This window comes from Lycorma delicatula, chromosome 1 (assembly GCF_047948215.1).
Source record: "Lycorma delicatula isolate Av1 chromosome 1, ASM4794821v1, whole genome shotgun sequence".
NCBI lineage: Eukaryota > Metazoa > Arthropoda > Insecta > Hemiptera > Fulgoridae > Lycorma > Lycorma delicatula.
The window spans coordinates 29,355,244-29,376,403 of NC_134455.1; the positions used below are offsets into that span (position 1 = coordinate 29,355,244).

At 32.1% G+C, this 21,160-nt stretch overlaps 2 protein-coding genes across 2 annotated transcripts in view; one reads left to right on the forward strand and one right to left on the reverse strand.

The window, feature by feature from the left end:
• qin (tudor domain-containing protein qin) overlaps positions 1-21,160 on the forward strand; it is a 435,556-nt gene that overhangs the window by 193,523 nt on the left and 220,873 nt on the right. The window lies entirely within an intron of this gene.
• Positions 7,885-21,160, reverse strand: part of LOC142334281 (uncharacterized) — a 45,422-nt gene continuing 32,146 nt past the window's right edge. The window contains exons 2-3 of the mRNA XM_075382200.1: positions 18,516-18,698; positions 7,885-10,754 (exon numbers count right to left, since the gene is read on the reverse strand). Of these exons, the coding sequence (XP_075238315.1) occupies positions 10,417-10,754; positions 18,516-18,698 (521 nt within the window). The 3' untranslated portion in view covers positions 7,885-10,416. The remainder of the gene's footprint in view (positions 10,755-18,515; positions 18,699-21,160) is intronic.

A 21,160-nucleotide genomic window follows, 5' to 3' on the forward strand; every position in this document is an offset into this window, starting at 1 on the left:
TTAGTTATACTTTGAAAGGCTATTAATAGACGATTCATTTTCAGCGAAAAGTTAAATTTTTTTCGAAGCGACTCTTTTATAAAGAGTTTTCCATTAGAAGTAAATATATGTTTATTATATTTACAATTTAATTGTATACTAAATTCAATAAAACTGTGTTTTTTGTATATTTTTTCAATATCATGTTGTATTTTATCAAAAAATGTAATTAAGTCATATTTGTCTGACAAGATTTTTATAATAGAATACTATATTATTGGGGTCAAATAGATTAGAATTGTTTGGTAAGGTAAATCCTTCAAATTTCATTTTTTTTCTGTAATTAATAATAATTATGTTTAGTAAATGATATTATATTTGTAATAATAAGGTCATTGCTGGATAATTTAATTTTTTATAGTTTTCAATGATAAAAACAAATATATAAAAGCAATGATTGACATCTGACGTCATGTTATAAGAGACGGGATTCCCCATGATGTCAGCAGCAGTCTGTTATATTTAACATATATCCCAAAATATTCGCCAAAATCATTATTTGTTATTTAATATACCTTTCTAGTAATTTTCCCATTCACTTGAAACCCCCTTTTAACTATGTATTTTTCAATAAATGTACTTCTTCACCTTGAAAATTTGACTGAAAACCCACCCTGCTCTAGTGAAAACATACGTGAGGTTCAGACGTCAAAGAAAATATGAATAAAATCATTGAAATGACGTCTGAATGTGTGATTTTTGTATACTACTTACTATAAGTGTTGTTTCAACCATCACCGTGTATAAATAGTTTTTCCGTCCTCCGTGATCAAACGCGTTTTTGTCGGCGGAAAATATATTTTCATGCCATAAAGTAAACTTTTCGTTTTCAAAATTGCATCAAGAGACTGAACAAATTTTGCATATTTTTTTTTGTTGCTCTTGATTGGTTAATAGTGGAAAGGCAAAAAAGAAATATAACAAGTTTTGTTCAACAAGTGTACCCCCACGTCTTTTGGAGTGAAAATAGGAGATCACGACAAAACTTGGGCATCCCACTACGTTTGCTACACATGTGTTGAAGAAGTTTGACTGTAGTCAAAGGATGAACAAGAAGAGTTGAGATTTGAAGTTCTAATGGTGTGGCGAGAGCGACGAAATATCACTAGTGATTGTTACTTTTATTCGACTAAATTTAACAAAATTTAACCTTTCACTTTGTAAAAAGTCCTAATGTAAATAAATCCAATCGACAAAACAACAGCACTATCTATCGGATTTAATTCAAACTACTCTATAAACACAGTAGTCCGTTAAAAATACGAATTTTAATGTTATAACAATACTAAGCTACGACGCAAGTAACTGATATGCGAAAAAGCAACAAAATAAAAAAAAAAATCCTGGAATCCGATCGCAGCACCAACTACCGGGTTTGACAAACCAGAAATTAAAAAAAAAAACTTCTAAAACGCGATCGCAGCGCTGCCTACCGGATCCAATTGTGAACCATACCTTCCCAAGATCAACAACACATAAATAAATTTAAAAAAACATTTTCACTTCAATACGGCACCTTACAAATTTGCATAATGTATATATTTTTTAATTACACTTTAAAACGTTATTTCAATAAATAATAATATAATATAATATATTTCTCAATAAGCACACAGTTCTAAACGCGATCGCAGCGCTGTCTACCGGATCCAATTGTGAACCTTACCATCTCAAGATCAGCAACAACACATAAATAAATAAATTAATTAAAAAAAAAAAAAAATTTTCTATCGGACCAAATTGTGAATCTAAACCATTCTCGAATACCCTTGAACACACACAAAAAATTTCATCAAAATCGGTCCAGCCGTTTAGGAGGAGTTTAGTGACATACACACGCACACAAGAAATATATATATAAAGATGTATTCAGTAAATATTACTTTTCAGTCCGTAATTAATGATTACATTACATTACTTACGTTCATTACTGAACGAAACATTAAGACACCGTAAGGAGTCTGTATGTATGCACAGTCGTAGACATGCATTATGTATGTTGGACTACTCTTCGCCAAAAGTTCTTTAGACTGGATGAATCTGTTTTGTTCAGTCTTAAGTCTGTATATATTTATATATGGGGAATTTATCGTGTTAAAAGTTTCGAAAGTGTGGAGAATTTGGCAAATTTTGCATTTTTGATTTTATTCTTCATAAAAAATGTAGCGTGTAGATATTACATAAACTTTCATGAAAAAATCCCAAAGTGTTTACCATTTCAAAAATTTCACGTATACAATTTCATTTTTTTTTTTATTTATTTTTTTTTTTTAGAATACCTCGATCAGAAGCAGTAGGTTGTAGCTACCTACAACCAATCAGCAATAGATTTAAAACAGTACAATTGGTACAATTTATGTATTATTTGTACAATTGCCTATTATATATGTTTGTGATCTTTTAAGGTTTTTGACCTTTTATTACTTCATCCATAATTCGTAAAGATTTGTAATGAATGTAACCAAAGTCTTAAAAACTACTTAAATCGAGTTGTATTATATGCATTCTACAGCCTCATGAAGAACCAACATTATTGTGAGGATAACATTTTCAAAAAATTCACGTCCAGTAAGAAGTTAAATATCTAAATGTCTAAATCGTTCACTTTTATTTTACGTTGGTAATGAAGCTATTCAATCCTTTGTTTTATTTAATTAATAATAATAATATTTTTAATGAAAAATGTAGCTGTAAGGAAAAATCTTTAAATTATTTGAGAAATCAGTTTTCGAATTGCAACTTCAGTTTCTTGTGCTGGAAAAGTATATTAACTCCATGCCAGCTTTTTCTTATAATTTATTTTAAATAACTGCTGTATGAAAGTTTTCTTATTATACTTAGTTCAAAAATGTAAACATGGTACCAGTTTTATGGATTAGTAATGTGTGCATGTATGTATGTATAAATCTATATATACATATTGTACATAATTGCAGTAAGAAAGAAATGTAAGTGTTTAGCAACAAGATGTTTATAAAAGAAGTACGTATATTTACTACTGAACGGGGTTGATTATTATTGTGACATGCTAATGAAGAGCTCCATGATATATTTTTGACGAATGTATGAAATTAAAAATCATCACGACATAATAATTAATTGACCTCTTAATTTTCCTTATTTCAAAGATAGTGAAAGAGAGGTGATCTTAAAACCTGCTTCGTTCATTCTTGTAGACCTATATTTTTGGATTAAAAAATAATCTAACTATAATGAGTTGTTTAGATAACCATTATGATGAGTTTGCAACTGCAAAAATCTTATTTTTTTAAATCCAGTAAGTATTGTTTTGAGAAATCTTTATAAAATACATTCGACTATAATTTAGAGTAATATTAGAGTCGCTAGATACATTTCTGCATAAAGAGTGCGGACGTCGATGACAACAATGATTGGAGCTAAGTTTCATTGTAAAAAGAATTATAAAAAGAAACAAATTCTCAGTAATAATTATTTTTACTATTTACAAACGAGTTTTCTGTAGTTTATGATCGAGAGAGAAATATAATATAATAGTGCGTAAAATCTGACTGGTATATCCGTTAGAATATGTTTTTATTCTTATAATTTTTTATATTTGCTGTTAATAGATTCTGTTTAGAAACTAACGAATATTTAGGTATTAGATATTTTTTGTACGATTGTGTAATACATATATACACGTTACAGTCGAAGTTGCTTGCATCTCCTCTGAGGATTTCCGAGTAATTGCAACGCTTCGCCTGTTTCATCACTTAACGAGCTACGACTACCATCAGGCTACGCTCAGGAGTGAGATAGACAAAATGTATGTAGACTGTGTTTCAGTACTTTTACGAAACGCTTATGTCAGCTGCCGAGAATAATTAGTTAAACGCGATTTATTTGGATGAGTGATTCTGAGCGCTTACGAATGATTTTTTTTAACCTTTATATACATTTGTCAACACTTAAGTGTACACTTTCCATAATATCCATTTAGTAAATTAACCGTTTAGTAAATTAAAACAATTATAAATTTTAACATCTGTTTCCTTCATTCCTACCGTTCATTGCAAGGCGTGTTTGACCGTTCATTAAGTGTTTGACTTATGTATCAGCCAATTTTTTTATCATAATTTCTCGCCAATTATTTGTTTATTTAAATTATATTCTATTTAAACGTTCCATAACGTTTCTTAAATTCCATCTTCTATATCGTGCAGTACGATTTAGATTTTTAACAAAGCAACAGATTTAATAGCCTCACAATTTAAATATCGGTTATATACGTCCAGAAGATCTCTTTAGAATTAAATGTGGTTATTTCCTCGGTGTTGTATGTGGCGTTGTTACCGATGCTTGTCTAAAAGCGGTTATAAGGCGCTTATGGTATTAGATTACTTGTTTACTTAAATACAATTACGCATTAATTCAAATAAAATATCATTAATCAATCAAGTATTATATCCTTTAAAATTATTTCAGTTATCCGTGGATTTAGTTGTTATGAATTGTGAAATTTCAGACATTTTTCCTGATAACTATATTATACTAAACTTATGAAAGAGAAACTATAGATTATCTTCTGAATTTACGATTTTTTCAAATTATTGAAAAAAGTATTTTGATTCTCTGAAAACTATTTTGATTCTTTTGAAACTAATTAGTAAATTATCAGGTGGATCTCCAATATATGAATATTTTCTTTGCAGAATTTAGATTCTATGTAAACAACTAATTTATATTTTTATATTGTTTCGGGCATAATCATGTTTTGGTTCCAATTTTATTCCGGGGAAACCATTTACTTATTACTTAAAGAAAAGTACAAACAAAATATACATAAATATTTGTGTTTTTAAAAAATGTTGAAGTGCCTCAGATTCCTCGTTGATAATGCTCGTGCAAAATAGGGTGGCTGATGCACCGCTCTTTTCTGTTCACATACAGCAGAACCTAACTTCGTCGTTCATACTTTTATACTTCTTTCTATTACTGTTTTTATTGTTCATATAAACCATCATCTTGGCCATTAAGTATACCGAAATTAGTGAATACCGAAATCCTGCAGGTTAATGTGATAATAATTAACTGTTTTATTGCTAGAAAATTATTAATTTTTTTTTGTTAAGGATGGTTTTTTTAAAAATTGGAGTAGGTTTAAGGAAGACAAACATGAAGTAAATTCTTGAGGTCTTGTTTATAATGAAGGAAATGTAATGATGACTTTATTTGTTTTGTGAACAATTATTATTTTCAACATTTCTGTCTGCTAAAATTGTTACATAATTTTTTTTATCAACCCCAAAAAAGTGGCTGAATTTTATTTTAGCTTCTTAGAACAAAAAGTCAAATTAATTTTTTTTTTTTAACAGAAAGGTTTAATAATAATCACACAGCTTTTACCAACACGCGGTTCATTACATTCTTTCCACACCGGATATTGCCAAAATAAGTTCATTTAGATAAATATATGCTTATTATAGCTTACTAAAAAAATTACTATATAATTTTAAATATTCCTAGAAATATTCTTATTAACAATAATTTTAAGCGAATCATTTTCATGTTTGTGTCTTTAAAGTCACAGTTGATCGTACTGTGGTTGTGTTTACTCGAGGTGGTGAGTGAATGAATTCCCCATCAAGGTTACGTATGTGAATGATAATTGTGAGATAGCTTTTGTTGTGATAATTGATTCCGTTGTAAATGTTTTAAATGAGGATTATCAGATTTTAGCTATGGAACGAGTAAAATTAAATGACGATTTTATTATTAGAGAACAAGATATGAATTATCGGATGATGAATTTTTAAGTGATGATTAACCACGACAATGAAAACTTTACTAAAAATGCAGGTAATGATACATTATTACTGAAAATGATATAGAACTTAATTGGAAAACTCCTCGTTCCAGAATTTGTAGGCCTATTCCACAATGGAAAGGTATATTAGATAATGATTGTACCGAAATACAAGACCCTATCACTTATTTTCGACTTTCTATTTCTTGAGACATTCTTGAAAATATTGTTCAAGCATCAAAATTATACATCCTTAAAAAAAATAATAAACCCTTACAATTCTATAAAAAGTACTTACGAACAATTTATTGGAACATGTTTTTACATAGTAAACTGACTGCCACAAACCAGAATGTGCATGCGAAGTGAAACCAGAATTTCCAAAATAGCTGATGTAATGCCTACAAATTCGTGGGAAAGTATTAACAATCTCCATTTTAATAACATCAGTGTTTCAAAATCGAATGGTAAGTTATATAAATTACGTCCGTTTATTGATAATATTTTAGATAAATTTCGTAATATAATGATGGATGAAAAACTCTCTGAAGATAAGCAAATAATTCCATTTAAAGGAAAATAGTCAATGAAGGTTTACGTACGAAAAAGCCCAAGAAGTGGGGGTATAAATGCTGTATGTTGTTCAATGAGAAGGGAATTCTTTATAATTTTGAATTATAAAGAAATTCCAGTATAAATTTTATACTGGGAAAGCTCAGCATGACCCTTCTTTACCTGACGTGGTTGTTTGCGGAAATGTAGTTCTCCGATTGTCTAAAATTATATCAAGAAACTGAAACCGTACTTTACTTTGACAACTGGTTTACAGGCACCAACCTAGTGATAGCGTTTTGGTAAGTTGGGATAGAGTCATTAGGTACAACCCACCGGGTTGGTCTAGTGGTTAACGCCTTCCCAAATCAGCTGATTTGGAAGTCGAGAGTTCCAGCGTTCAAGTCCTAGTAAAGCCAGCTATTTTTACACGGACTTGAATACTAGATCGTGGATACCGGTGTTCTTTGGTGGTTGGGTTTCAATTAACCACACATCTCAGGTATGGTCGAACTGAGAACGTAAAGACTACACTTCATTCACACTCATACATATCATCTTCATTCATCCTCTGAAGTATTATCTAAACGGTAGTTACCGGAGGCTAAACAGGAAAAAGAAAGGAAGAGTCATTAGGTACAGTTAGATCAAACAGACTGCGTAGTTGTCAGTTTACTTGCGACAAAGATATGAAAAAAAGAGGAAGGGTGCATGCAGTAGAAGAAGGAAACATTGTCAGTCAACGAACACTATCTTAGTGCAGTTAAACGGTATGATAATAAACCAGTTCATTTACTAAGTTGTTTTGTTCGAGCATATCCACTAACTAAAGCGAAACATTTTGACACAGGAAAAAAATAAAATTGAAGTCGACTGCCCTAGCATTGTGTTAGCATATAAGTGTATGGGAGGTGTAGACATATTGAACTCTCTAATTGCTTTGTGTAGAACTGAAATTCGAATTAAAAAATGGTATTTACGTATTTATTTTCATTTAATGGACCAAATAACTGTTAATTCTTTTTTATTATACAAGAGAGACTACTTAGCATTGAATTTAGAAAATAAGAAACATCTCAGCTTATTTGAAATACATTCAAGGCTTGTGCAGCAGAAGCTTTTTGCTATTAGGGAAAATCATTCATAAAAAAAAGGAAGACCTAATGCAAATATTGAATTAAAGTTGGAACAGAAAGCAAAACGAGGACCAGTTCCGATAAAAGAGGTTCGGAGTGATGAGGTTGGTCACTGGCCTAATTTTGCAACTGAGAGAACAAGGTGTAAATTTAAAAAAATCAATTTATTAACTTTATAATTAAAATAATTCGGGCAGTAGAAGGTTAATATTTATGATCAACATAATGATCGATGCGATTTTTTTCAATTATGTTTGGAAATTATGTGGTTGGTCTTCAGGTTATAAAAGTATAGGTGATTTGGGAAAAAAATCTTTATTCATAAAATGGTTTATTTTCTTTAAATTTTATTACTTTTTAATAATTATTTTATTGTACTTTTTTTACAAAATGTTTGTTCATAAGCGTAATGAATGCGCAATTAATTGTAATCTGTACAACTGTGACGGTGATCAGTTAATGTGATTTTAAATAATTTAGAAATACATGTTGACAGTCAATCTATTTGAAGTGACCTAATGGTGATTACTTGACTAATTCAAAAAAAAAACTGAACTTACCCACTTGTTACCTGCATGTCTCAGGACCTTAAAACCAATTTTTTTTTTAATTTTTTATTTAAGCGGTTTACCTGTGGCGGCTATTTTTGTTACGGTGCGCACGCCTATTTTTGTGATTGTAAGGGTTTATGGAAAAAATCATAACTAAAAAACAGGTCCTGGAAGGATGAAACAAAAAGCAATTTAATCACATTTTCTCAAGGTAAAAGATTGGTCCATTGGTTTATTTACTTATCTCTCTTCTTTCTATGAGAAAATTACCAATAAAGTTAAACATGATAAACAGTGAAATTTCACTCTTGGTAATTCTTTCGAGAGGTAGGGATGGCATACACACCGCCAACGATTAGTAGATGAACGCATTGTGACGGGAAATCTTGTGGAGTGGATGTTGGCCTCTGAAAATAACTGGAAATGGTTCGCAAACTTCGCGAGAACAGTTCTCCGTACGAAGGTGGAGGAATATCGACGCCGGGGTTACTAGAGTGCTAAGTGTAGGGAAGGATGGACAGCCCCGTCTCGGAGGACCTGTATGCTTAGGTGTACGGGTTCCTGTGAGGGGACGGGGACTCCATGGGAAAGCCTTCGCGAGGGGTTAAGTTAAGACCGAGACCCGGCCGAGGGTGTTTGTTTTCTGGAGGTGCTTGCGCCCTTGGTGCTGGCACCTTTGGTTTGAGGCAAGGCATAATGACCGAAACCCGGTTCCGGGGGGGGGGACGTAAACAAAACACTGTAAGTTGTGCAAATTTGAGATTTTTATCACCAGCCCCATCAGAGTTATTTGAAGCCAAAATTTGGATTTAAAAAAAAAATTAGTGTTCAAAAATTCATAAAATTTTAGTTGAAAGTATCACCATTAATATTACTTTAAAACTACTAACATATAAAAAAATAATTCAAACTGTGTATGCCATCCCTGCTTCTCGAAAGAAATTACCAAAAATGAAATTTCATCGTTTTTCATGTTCATCTTTATTGGTGGTAATTTTCTCATAGAAAGAAGAGAGATAAGTAAATAAACCAATTGAACAGTCTTTTATCTTGAGAAAATGCGATTAAATTGCTTTTTGTTTCATACTTCCAGAACCAATTGTTTTTTAGTTATGATTTTTTCCGTAAACCCTTACAATCACAAAAATAAGTGTGCGCACCGTAACAAAAATAGCCACCGCAGGTAAACTGCTTAAATAAAAAATTTAAGAAAAGATTAGTTTTAAGGTCCTGAAACATGTAGTATACAAGTGTAGTAAAGTTTAATTTTTTTTTTTGAATTGGTGAAACAGCAAACTTAAGTTTTTTTGGGACAATTCAAATTGTTACCCTGTTAATAATTAATTTACATGTACAAGCAGATAGATGTAGTTAACATGCTAAGCATCATGCATCGTGTATTTTATTTTTTCTCATTCTGTTTTACTCGCTTGTCGTTCTATTTTAATATTATTTTCCTTTGGGAATTAGTTCAAATTCTTTAATCCCCCGTTTTTAAATTTATTGGTTTTATTAGTTAAATTTAAACATATTAATCAGATTAAGGCCTATAACATGATAATTAGGTCGTATAATTATTGTTTTGTTTAGGTGCTATATTACTCTTTTTTTTCCTATTTAAATTCTATTACTACTTTTTTTTATTTTGCATTACTTTTCTTTATATTTTTATTTTATTACAGCGTGTAAGGTTGTAAATAATTTTGTGTATTTTTCTGTTATTTTTAAGAATAAATTGTAAGATATTTAAAAATTGTTTTCTTTCTGTAGAAAGTTCTTGTTATCTTTTTAATGATATTAAATTTGTTCCCATAGTTTTCTATGAATCTTTTCATGATATCTAGTCTATTTGATGCATAAACATTTTAATTTTTTTTCGGAATAAATAAGTAAAGAAAAAAGTTAGGTTTGTACATTTGCTGTGCTTTACTGTTTATTGTTTTATTTCATAAATCAGTTTATTTATTTGATCAGCATGAATGTTTAGACCTTATTACTTACAATAATTGATAATCCTTAAACTAAGTTCATAAATAAATTTAATAAATACGATTTACTTTAGTTCTATAAAATAAAATTGTAATTTTTATAAAGATCGTAACTAAAAGTGTATGAATTTTGAAAAATTAGGTGTTGGCATTAGATCCTTTAAGAATCTCACCTGTAGTTAACGTTTAATTTATTTCTTAAAAGATACATATTACTTAATAATTACTGTTACATTTCCCTGTGTTTACATCAACTACGAATGCGTATTCTACACGCTTTCCGATTTATTTTTGGTCCGCTTCGATAACAGGTTTACTCGTGCGTGTGAAAGGCTAATGCATTCAAGTTATTAAATGGCACTCTGTTTTAATGGCACAGATTTTTAAAGGAAAATGTTATCTAGAAGTTGTTTCGTGATAATTCTATGCGGTCTAGTAGGATTAAGTTTCGGTCGATGGTAAAGACGACCGTTTATTGGATACAGCTGTTTGCTGAGATCGCACCGGACGTTGAACCACCAATCACAGACGAACACGGCCTGACTGAACTGAGTTCCGTTGGGACACAGGAAACTCGCTTGTCGACCGTCTATATCGCAGTAGTGCCACGCTTGACATCTTGTTTCTGTGTCCGCAAAGAAACCCGGATACGGTTGTTCGTCGCAGTAGAAGTCTGTGTAAGGAACCTCTGCTAGAACCGGATAATCTGTACCCGGTCGACCTGAAAAAATATAAAGAAATTATTTTAAAATATTTCACCCGTTTTTAATTTTACTATTATCAAAAAAATAAATAAAATGCCAAGTATAGCTTTTTGTATTATCTTTTGTTATTTTAAGAATTGAGACACAATAATACTAATACTGCTGTTTCTGCAGTCAATAAGTGGTTTATCAGCCAATTTTGCTAATTCTTTCATTTTTACATTTTCGATTTACGGTATTATCGTAATAATGTTTCTTAGTGAAAACTAAAATATTAATGAACAGACAATTTAACTTGCTATAATCATATCATTAGTGGATCATTATAGAAGTTTAATATTTGTTACTCGTTTGCCCTTACACTAAATACTTTGAAAAAAGTTTTTATTAATTTCTTTATTAATTTGCTTAACAGTTAACCGTTGTTATTTTATCAACGAGAATTTTCCGTTGTTTTGAATTTGACCTCGACCACGTTTCCTGTTAACGGAATGTACAAGTAGACTCCAAAGACAAATGGACTATTTGTTTATTTGTATTATATTTTTCTGAAATATACATTACTTTAATTAGTTAATTTTACTGTAGGTTTTTAGAGAAGCCTTATAAAAGCAACCACCCACCTCTTGTTTTCATACGAATTATTGGATTTTTCATTATTTATATGATTTCCTAGAACCGATTTTAATGAGATTTTTAAAATTATAATAATATTGTGTAATTCAGGGGGATAATATTAAACTATTGAGTCATTCTTTCAAGTTTTGACAGGTGAACGTGTGTCGTGCTCTGTGCCGTCTACGGAATGCTAGTCATTGCACCTTGCAGCTCGGTAGTGATTGTACGTTACAATCTAGGCCTCGAATTAAAGAGCATCCGGTTAACTTGTGTTCTGTATTTGTCCTTCTGGTTTTTAACAGTTTTTTTTGCAGTTGTAGTCACAATCGATAAAAAAAATTGTTACGAAATTGAGATTATTCTATTACGAATTGATTAATCGAATTCGGTTTAATTTTTTGTCTTTTAGGATAAAAGACAAAAAATTTTTGTATACATTTGTACATTAAATTTTTTTATACATTTTGTACTTTTTGTATACATTTCTTTTTTGTTGAAAAAATTATGATTTAACTGATATTCATAGATCTACATTTTATTTGTTTTTTGATTGTAACGAATTTTAATCAATCAACATTCTGTAATTTTACGTAATGTAATTTTTATTATCTCTGTATTTAGTTAGAATGACAGTTTTTCTAGTACATAAACATACATTTGCGTTCACTTGTTGTATTTTTGGGGGTTTGTTTAAAGTACATTTGTTATTTGGTGATAAGTAATCTTAAAACCTGTGTTTTTTTTTAAATTACAAAATTCAGTGTTCAATTATCGATGAGGTTCAGTGAGAGTTTTTTTGAGCTTCATGTTATTTATTTTATGTTTCTGTTTAGATGCGTTCAAACTCGAATCTGTAAATTCATTTTAAAATTATGGACGTTCTTTTTATTGAAACGGGAGATTTTAAAAATTTGTTTTATTTTGCGAGTATATCTAATATAACCGCAAAATATGTAATATTTAGGTTTGTTTGGTCACAATAGATACTTCTTTCTCTAACATTTGTTAATAATGAATAGCATTTTGAAGTGTAGGACGAGTGATAGCGTGCCTTTGCGATTTAAGCATTTACAAAAATAGCGAGAGTTTTACGGTTACACAACGGTCGTTTCGACGTCACTTCAGGAATGATAGGAATGTCATCTTTACCATTATGGTCTAGACGCTGGATTTTGAATAAAACTGTTCAGCGATGAACACGAAGCCTTTAGCTAAACAAGTAATGTAGTACCCCTGAAAAAATAAGTTTTCGGTCGTGAGTACTGCAGTCTGCCTGTCGTCATTGATTTGACTTTAAGATCAGTATTTAAAGAATTCTTAAAAAGGATTTATACTTGCATCCGTATAAAATTTTAAAGTAGTGTAGGCTTTAAATGCTGTTGATCGAGTTATGGTGGCCCTCTGCCCTGTTTCAGATGCAGAAGCGTAAGTGTGCACGAAATGAACTAGAAGTGCTCTCATTTCAGCCATCGGACCGTTTCCCTGTGTTATGGCGGCTCGGAGGTTCGTAAGACCTTAACTAAAGGATGCCCTCAGGGCACTGTTCTGAGTCCCAATCTTAGGATCGTAGAATTCGATAAAATGTTGCGTTAAAGGTTGCCATGCGTGGTCGTTTCGTCGTTTATGCTGACGCGCTGCTAGTGATTGAAGGGGATTCGCGTAACGAGGTAGAGTTCCGAGCAGCTCGTGCTTGTGAAACACTTCGACTGTGGAGTTTCCAACATAAGATGATTTTCAGCCCAGCGAAAACCACAATGATGTTGGTTAAGGGCTGATTGGTTGATTTTCGACGAATCCGGGTTCGGATGGTTGGTCTCTCCATTCGGTACGTTACGAATCAAAAATACCTGGGTTTTATCCTTGATGAGAATTTTCGGTTCAAGGAACATCTTCAGTATGTAGAAAAAAAGGCCGCTAATGCTTTTTATGGAATCCGTAGAGTCATTCATCCCGATCAGGGGTTGAATTACCGTACCATGCGTATTCTTTACAAAGGTGTCAGCGAAGCTATTATGCTGTATGCTGCGCCTGTCTGGGCTCACCGCATAGCTTTTTGGTACTGCTGTTATAGGCGGTTGTAGACAGTCTCGCGGGAGGCAGTTTGTGTTATAGCCGGAGTCAAACCAATAGATATCTTGGTTAATGAAGGTAAGGAACGCTACATTTCCAAAGTAAATAACCTATTGACGTCAGAGCGAAAGCAGGAGATTGAAGACCGGGTCCTTGCGTCTTGGCACGTCAGGTAGGACGATTCCCCCACAGGTCGCTACACGCAAGGTATATTTCCTGTAGTGTCTAATTTATGTACGATTAGATTGGTCTCCCCTAATCGGTATATCACCCAGTTTCTCTCCGGGGATGGTGCCTTTCGGGCGAGTTTGGCTAGGTTTCGTTTGTTGGATTCGAGTCAATGTCCGGATTGCGGGAATGATGATACAGTGGACCACGTCCTCTACGTCTGTCCCCGATACGAGGTCGAACGTTCACGAGCTGTTAGAGAACTTGAGGGAATACATTCCTTTCTGAATCTCCGTATTAACTGGATGATCCGCGAGGAGTAGTCTATAGTGGCTGGTTTTCTTCGCGCTTTTGCGGTGTGTAAGTCTGCAGAGGGAGTTTAATTGAGTTACTCGATCGGTAGGATGCCGGGTAGCTAGGGTTCCGGCTTAGGTATTGGATTGGTTGGAGGTAGGCGCATCGGCATCGTGCCACGGTTATATTGGTATTGTTTGTGATTCGATTTGGGGTGCAGGGTGCTTGACCTGTGAGGTCATCAACACAAGACAACGTTTGGCCCGGAAAAGACCACAATGATGCTCCTCAATGTTTGACAGTGAGTCGGCGTATCTGTGTTTCGATGGCAGACCAGCGTAAATACCTTGGTGTGTTTCTTGATGAGAAACTTCAATTTAAGAAGCTGTTATGTTTTGTTTTATAAATTATGTTTTTCTTGTTTGTTTTGTTTTTTTGCAATGTTACTTTATTGTTATTGTTCCATGTAATATATTTTTATGTTTCATGTTGTGTGTTGAACTCACTTTTACTTCCTATGGGTAGATAGTTCAGTTCCTTTGTTTAGTTAAGTCCTTTCAGCCTTACTTTAGAGTCTGTAAGATGTGTTTTGTTTTTAGTTGATTAAATAGTAGTACATCGATGGGGATGTCACTCGTGGCATCTTGATCAAGGGCACTGGAATTTGTCAAAAGCCGAGATTTCGAAGATGACCTCCGGTAAAGCCCACATTAGCTATGAATGGAGGGGGTTATAGGGATATGTTCAAATGGTCGAAAGAATTTTCGGTCTTAAACGGTGCAGAATCTCGTAATCAGTCCAGAAATAGTTAACAAGACGGGCGTACCGCATACTATTGGTTATCCAAATAAGGAATTGATGAATGCGCTCCAACGATTGTTTCCAGACACGAAGATATTTCTCGGTCCGGGAGATTGTCGGATCTCACAGCACGTGTTTTTTTGAGGACCTATTTGAAGATCAAGGTATCCTTCGTTACGCAATTTCCATAATTATTCTGGATGTGTTACATGGTGTCGCAAAACAGAAATTCGACTTGAAGAATTTGTGTATGAAAATGATAATAATCTTCAGTTTGTAATGTTCAGAATTTAGAATGATTTCAGACGTAATAAGTAGCCAATAAAGATTTTTAGATGTATAAATGTTTTTAAAAATGTATCAAATTTTTTAAAACCGCTCACCCACTGTATTTTTAATTTTTTATATTTGTAGGACGCTGAATTTCAATCTTCGGTAATAATTTGCAATGATGTGCAGCTATTAAATATCGTAAATATTGTAGTATTTATTGGAGTAGTAAAAAGAATTGTTTAATTTTATACTGGAACAAAATTTTTCATCTCAGTCGAATTACAATATTTATTGGAATAAGGAATAAACACTATCTAATATATTAGTTTTAAATATATTTGTGTATTGTTTTTATTATAATATATTATATTACTGTGTTGCTGTATTAGCTGAATTAAAAAACATAGTGCTTTATACCGAAATCTATTGATATAATACAATGTTTCTCGACTGTTTTTTAAAAGTAAATTCAGTTTAAAGGAAATATTTACGCGACAAATCATATTGCCGATATACTTTTTTTTATATTTACTCGTTCGTCTTCAGTTCGTATTTTTAAACTTAGATTAATTGAAATATTTACTCTGTATTACTACAAAGCGAATAATGATATAATTATGATATTCAGGCCGATATCACCTTTTCGTATGGAGGATTAATCCTGCTGTCGGTCATGAACAAACCTTGGCCTAATCTGGTCAGTTGAAATAGTACTACCGTCCAGTGATTAATTTAATTAAAACTGGTAATTTAGTCTACGAAGTCCGTTTTTTTTTAAAACTGTCGTGAAAATGAAGCAGATCGTTACGCATATTTGTTCGTAATTATTAAAATGTATTTAATTAATATTTTGGAATAAATTAATTTAATTAAAGGTAAAAAAAGGAAACGTGTACAAGTAGTTTGGAATTCTACATTAATTGGCCAGTCGTTGTTTATTTGCAGTTTTGACGTTATTGAGTATCGTGTGACCATTTTTGAACAGCTGATTATTTTCATTTACTGTTAATTATTTTTGTCACTAAGTGTAACGTTACCCGTTGAGAATATTTATGATTTGTGCGGACCTTTCTTTATTTTCCTTATTCTCCAAGAGTTGACTAAATCTGCTCCCTACGCCTTATTTTACTATTTACATAATTGTGCTGAACGTGTTAGGTGAATCTCCTTCGATACAGAGTAACGCTTATAGTTTCCGTAATGATTGTTTTAATTAATTATACTTTTGATTACTATAGTGATTTCTCTTTTATTAAAAAAAAAACACAAAAACGAATAATGTACACACACACACACACACACACACACACACACACATACACACATACAACTTTGTAAAGAGAGTATATAATAATATTTACTGTAATAAACTTATCCCTCCTTTTTCTTTGTAAGCTTGGTAGAAGCTTTTTATTTTTTACAACGGTTATGTTATTTTCGAGAATGACTTGAGTAATATAATAAATTGCCCATAACTCTACAATGAAGCTTTTTTTTAATAATTTTTTCATATATGAAATTTCTATGTGATTTATTGCAAAAACTAGAAAAAAGGCGGGCCTGGGCCCGCTGCGAAAATGTTACATAGTTTATGGTTCATTACAAATGAATTTCTTAAATGTTTTTGCCAATTGTAACTAAATAACGTTCATGAATTTAGCGTACAACGAAAGCTTCAAAATCCTGAACATTTTTAACTGTTTCTGGATTTGTGATTTTTTTTAACAGTTCTAACCCGAATGATTTCCCTTTTTATTCCCAAAACAGAAATATAATTTTAGATAAATCGTTCGTATCAAGAAGTATAAATCGTTCGAACGAATGAATCGTTCGTGCGCTGCGCGCAGTGCCCGTAGCACCACCATTGGTCCGCTCTGATCCCAAAAGCAGATAAAATAAAAATGTGAGCACATAAACAAATAAACCCGCACACTACAGAAAAGTTTAATCTAGGAGAGTTTTCGGTTTTTACATTTTTTCAGTTATTCTTGGGCGTCCATCTAAGACTTTGATTATGGGTACGCATCAATCAAGACTTCTGCATTTACAGAAACTTGATGAATCATCTTAATGATTATAAAACAGACATTAAAAATGTATTACTGTTTAATTAATTAATTGTAATTAATCTGATTTATTGGTATAATTGAAAAGTATATCTATTTATATGTAAAATATGTCTGAATATTTAAATTAACGTTAATTTGTGAATTATTCAGCTGGATGTGAAGTAAATTACTAACATTTAATATTCTATTAAACATTCTGTGCAGCAGTTACTGCAACAAATCTGTAAATATTAAAACAAGAGGTCAAGAGAAACCGATAAACTGTGTGTGCGTGCAACACACACACCTTTCTATAATCATGATTTTTACGGGTTAGCTATCCTAAACGTATGCATACATTTTTTTTTTCTTTTTGTTAATAGTTACTGTAATTCTTAATACTAGAACATAATCGTACTTCAGATGTGCGTTTTGTTTAAAATTTTGTGATTGATCTACATTTTTTTTTAGCTTCTTTTTGTTAAGATTGTGACCGGTTTCCTTCAAAATCGTTTACCGCATCAGGTATTATATAAACAGCGGCTTCTTGTTATCAGTCGTATTGGATAATTGCAGTTATTCACCAGTCTACTTTTGGCTTGCACCTTTATAATATACTTTGCATATAAAAGTATTGAAAACAAGTTTTACCAGCGCTTTTTTAATTTTAATTTTCTCCGTTAGTAGAAACGAATACTGTATCGTGTTTTTTTCCGATTAATTTTGTCGACTATTATATGCATTCTCATTTTTAGAATACGGCCTTTTATATGCTAAACATTGTTGCCAAATTTCCGACACGATTCTAGACGTGGCGCTCTTTCTTAATTTCTTATTCTTTATTTAAAGAAAAATTTATTTTCTTTTCTTTAATAAAAAAATAGCTTGCGTCGCACTTCTTAAAACGGATTAAAGTAGTGGAAATATCTTGAGATGAAAAGAGAGTGCAGCTGCTCTTAAATGCTAAAACATCGAACGTGATTCGCCGTTTGGAATAACTTATGGGTATGATAATTTATTTTTAATTAAATTTTGTTGAATAGTGTTTTTTTTTTTTTTTTATTAGAAATCGTTTAAAATGGGGTCACGATTAAATACCAGTAAGCGACGTACATGTATATAACACTTTTCTCCTATTGGTGTGAGATTTATTTAGATGGTATTCAAAAATTAATTAAGGAATTTAATTACTCTCGAAAATCTACATTTTTAAGCAAATAAATAGATGGAAATTTCCAACATATATTTCGCTCATTTATGAAAATGATTGATGATTTTATTCTACTTTCTTATTACTCGTTAGCTGTAACGAATTTGGCAAAACAATCTGACGTTAGAGTAAAAACAATAATCGTCTGTGTCGAATAAAAACAGTTTAGGTCACATTTGGAAATTGAAATGACGGAGCTGTCATAAGACGGTTAAATGAAATGAAAGCACCTTAACATTAATGTATCGGAGTATTTTAATTCTTTTATATTTTCTTTACCTACTATTTGAAATTACCTGGAATTGATTTTCCCAACTCTAAGTACTCTAATACTGAGGGACTCAGAAACCCTGGTGGTAGTGAAGTAGGCTTGCCTGTTGGTCGATTTCGTTCCTCTATAGTTTGAACAGGGCTGTTGTCGAGATCAGGAGCTGCCGGTGCTCGGGGACGTTTCCTCCTCAGGCCTTCTTCTACGCCATCTGTAGCACGAGATATCTGTCAAAATCAGACGTTTAATATTCGCTAACACAGTTTATGCTTAAATAACATGAGATTATAAATCATTAACATTAGATTATAAAATCAACCTTTTTGATTAAAATATAATTTCACAAAAAATTTTGTGAAATTTATCCGTTAATCTAGGAATGTGAAGTTGTTATGTCAGTTTAAAATTAAAATTCTCAATTTTCATTCAATTTGCGCTGTAAAGATATTTTTATGTATCTGACGCTCATTTCATTATTTATTTACAATTTTTTAAAATTACTGGACTAGAATTTCTTTTTGGTCAGTATGAAAAAATTGTTCCGATATTATGGAAGATAATCACTTAAGTTATTATTGATCAAAGTGATGCTTACACTTGATCAGTTTTTACATATTAGGTGTGCTGTTGACAGGAAGCGTCATATATTTAAAGCGCTTTGGTCTCCTTGTAGCTGTGAAAGGATATACCGTGTTTTATAATGTAGTTATGCATTATGTATAAATGATATATCAAGGTAATATATACTAAAGATGTAGTAATTAATCTTTCTTCCAACAATAAACCCGTTGTCTTCTTACTTAACAATAATAGTGTTTGTGTTGTTTACATCTCGTATACGCGTCTTCTATATGCTTTTGAAAATCGGTTTCTAAAGAAAATGTTAATAGTGAATGAATTTTGCGTTAAAAGCAGGGTTGAAAGTGCTACCATACTCAGTTAAAAGCAACTTCTACATAGTAAAATTCATAATACTTTATAATTAAATTATGGATGAAAAATTTTGAGTGGAAATGGTATATACTGGTACGTTTATAATAATGTCGGTCGTAAGTAGTTAGCTAATTCATTAAAAATATTATTTTGGTTTTTGTAGACGTGAAAAAAGCGGGTAGTAACCTACTACAAACGAAAAGCGTGTGAGAAATCGAACTCCCTTATTTATTGTGCTTTATATTTTTCATGGATCTTCTTTTGCTTGATATATGGTTTTTATTTAAAAAGGAATTTCATGTTTTTCTGGCTCAAAACCTACTTTTTCCCCGTGTACATTTTTGGGACATTGAATCCAAATCGTAAAATAGTACGTTAGTTATTTTTAAAAAGCTATTAGCTTGGTTTTCAGGATTAAAAAAGTAACAAGTTAAAGTCCTTCATATTATACTTCATTTACATGTAAATATCATCATCGTCTCATTGGGCCGTGGAGGAGTTGCTATTGTTCACTAGTTGAAAAGGTTGCAATGTTCACATTAAGAGATATATATAAATATTACTGAAATCGTTTATCTCATTGAAGAGTAAGTCAGCTTTATTTTCAGCCTTTTATAACTGTTAAATGTTATTAATTAATTTTCAAATCCATCTGTAGATGTATTTATTACTATACGTAAAAAATACGGTCGTGATTTTGTAAAAGTAACCATTAAAAAATAATACACCAAATTTACAGGACTTTTTTTTACATAATTTTAATAAAAATACAGAGACGCGCGATATTTTATGGCCCAGTGGTTCCCAAAGTGTATCTCTCGGCGCCCTGGGGAGCCGTGAAATATTATACAAGTTTCGTAATTTTATTTCCATTTTCAGTTCAGTAGCGTAGAAATTGTTCAATTAAATTTTTCTGTGATCTTTTTTATTCTGTTTAGCCTCCGGGAATCACCGTCAGGTAATTACTTCAGAGAATAAATTAGAATATGTATGAGTGTAAGTGAAGTGTAGTCTTGTACAGTCTCAGGTCGGCCATTTCTGAGATGTGTGATTAATTGAAACCCAACCATCAAAGAACACCGGTATCCACGATCTAGTATTCAAATCCGTATAAAAATAACTGATTTTACTAGGACTTCAACGCTGGAACTCTCGACTTCCAAATCAGCTGATTTGTGACATGCGTTCACCAGTAGACCAAGCCGGTGGGTTTTTTCTCGTGATCTAAAGTGTGTTAACCTAACCTTTGCAAAAGATTATTGACTATTTCTCAGAGCGTACTTGTTAGAATTTGACATAGGACGCCTTGACAAATTCTAGATTTAGCAAGGGTTCCAAGAATCGTAAACGTTTGGAAACTTCAACCTATTTCTAGGCTCGATGACTTCTATGAAGAAATTAATAAAAACACGTAATTAAAACTTATTTTAACAAAAAGCTTTTTCTTCAGTCTCATCAAATTTCCCCTGTTATTTCGTTGACGCAAAATAATATTAAATGGAACTGAAAAAACAGAAGGTAGTATAAGATAGGTTTTGATTCGGTGTTCCGTTCTATTTGTGCCGTCGGGTGCTGCTACCTAGCGGGGGCTAGAGGCTCCACGGCAAGCTTGGTCAGGCTATCTGATCACTACGTCTACGTCATAATGCCGCAGAGTGTTGATTATGAAGGAGCGACCTTCTAGCATTCTACGTCAGAATCCGATCCAGAGCGGTCGTATGCACTTTCAGTCCGGATGAA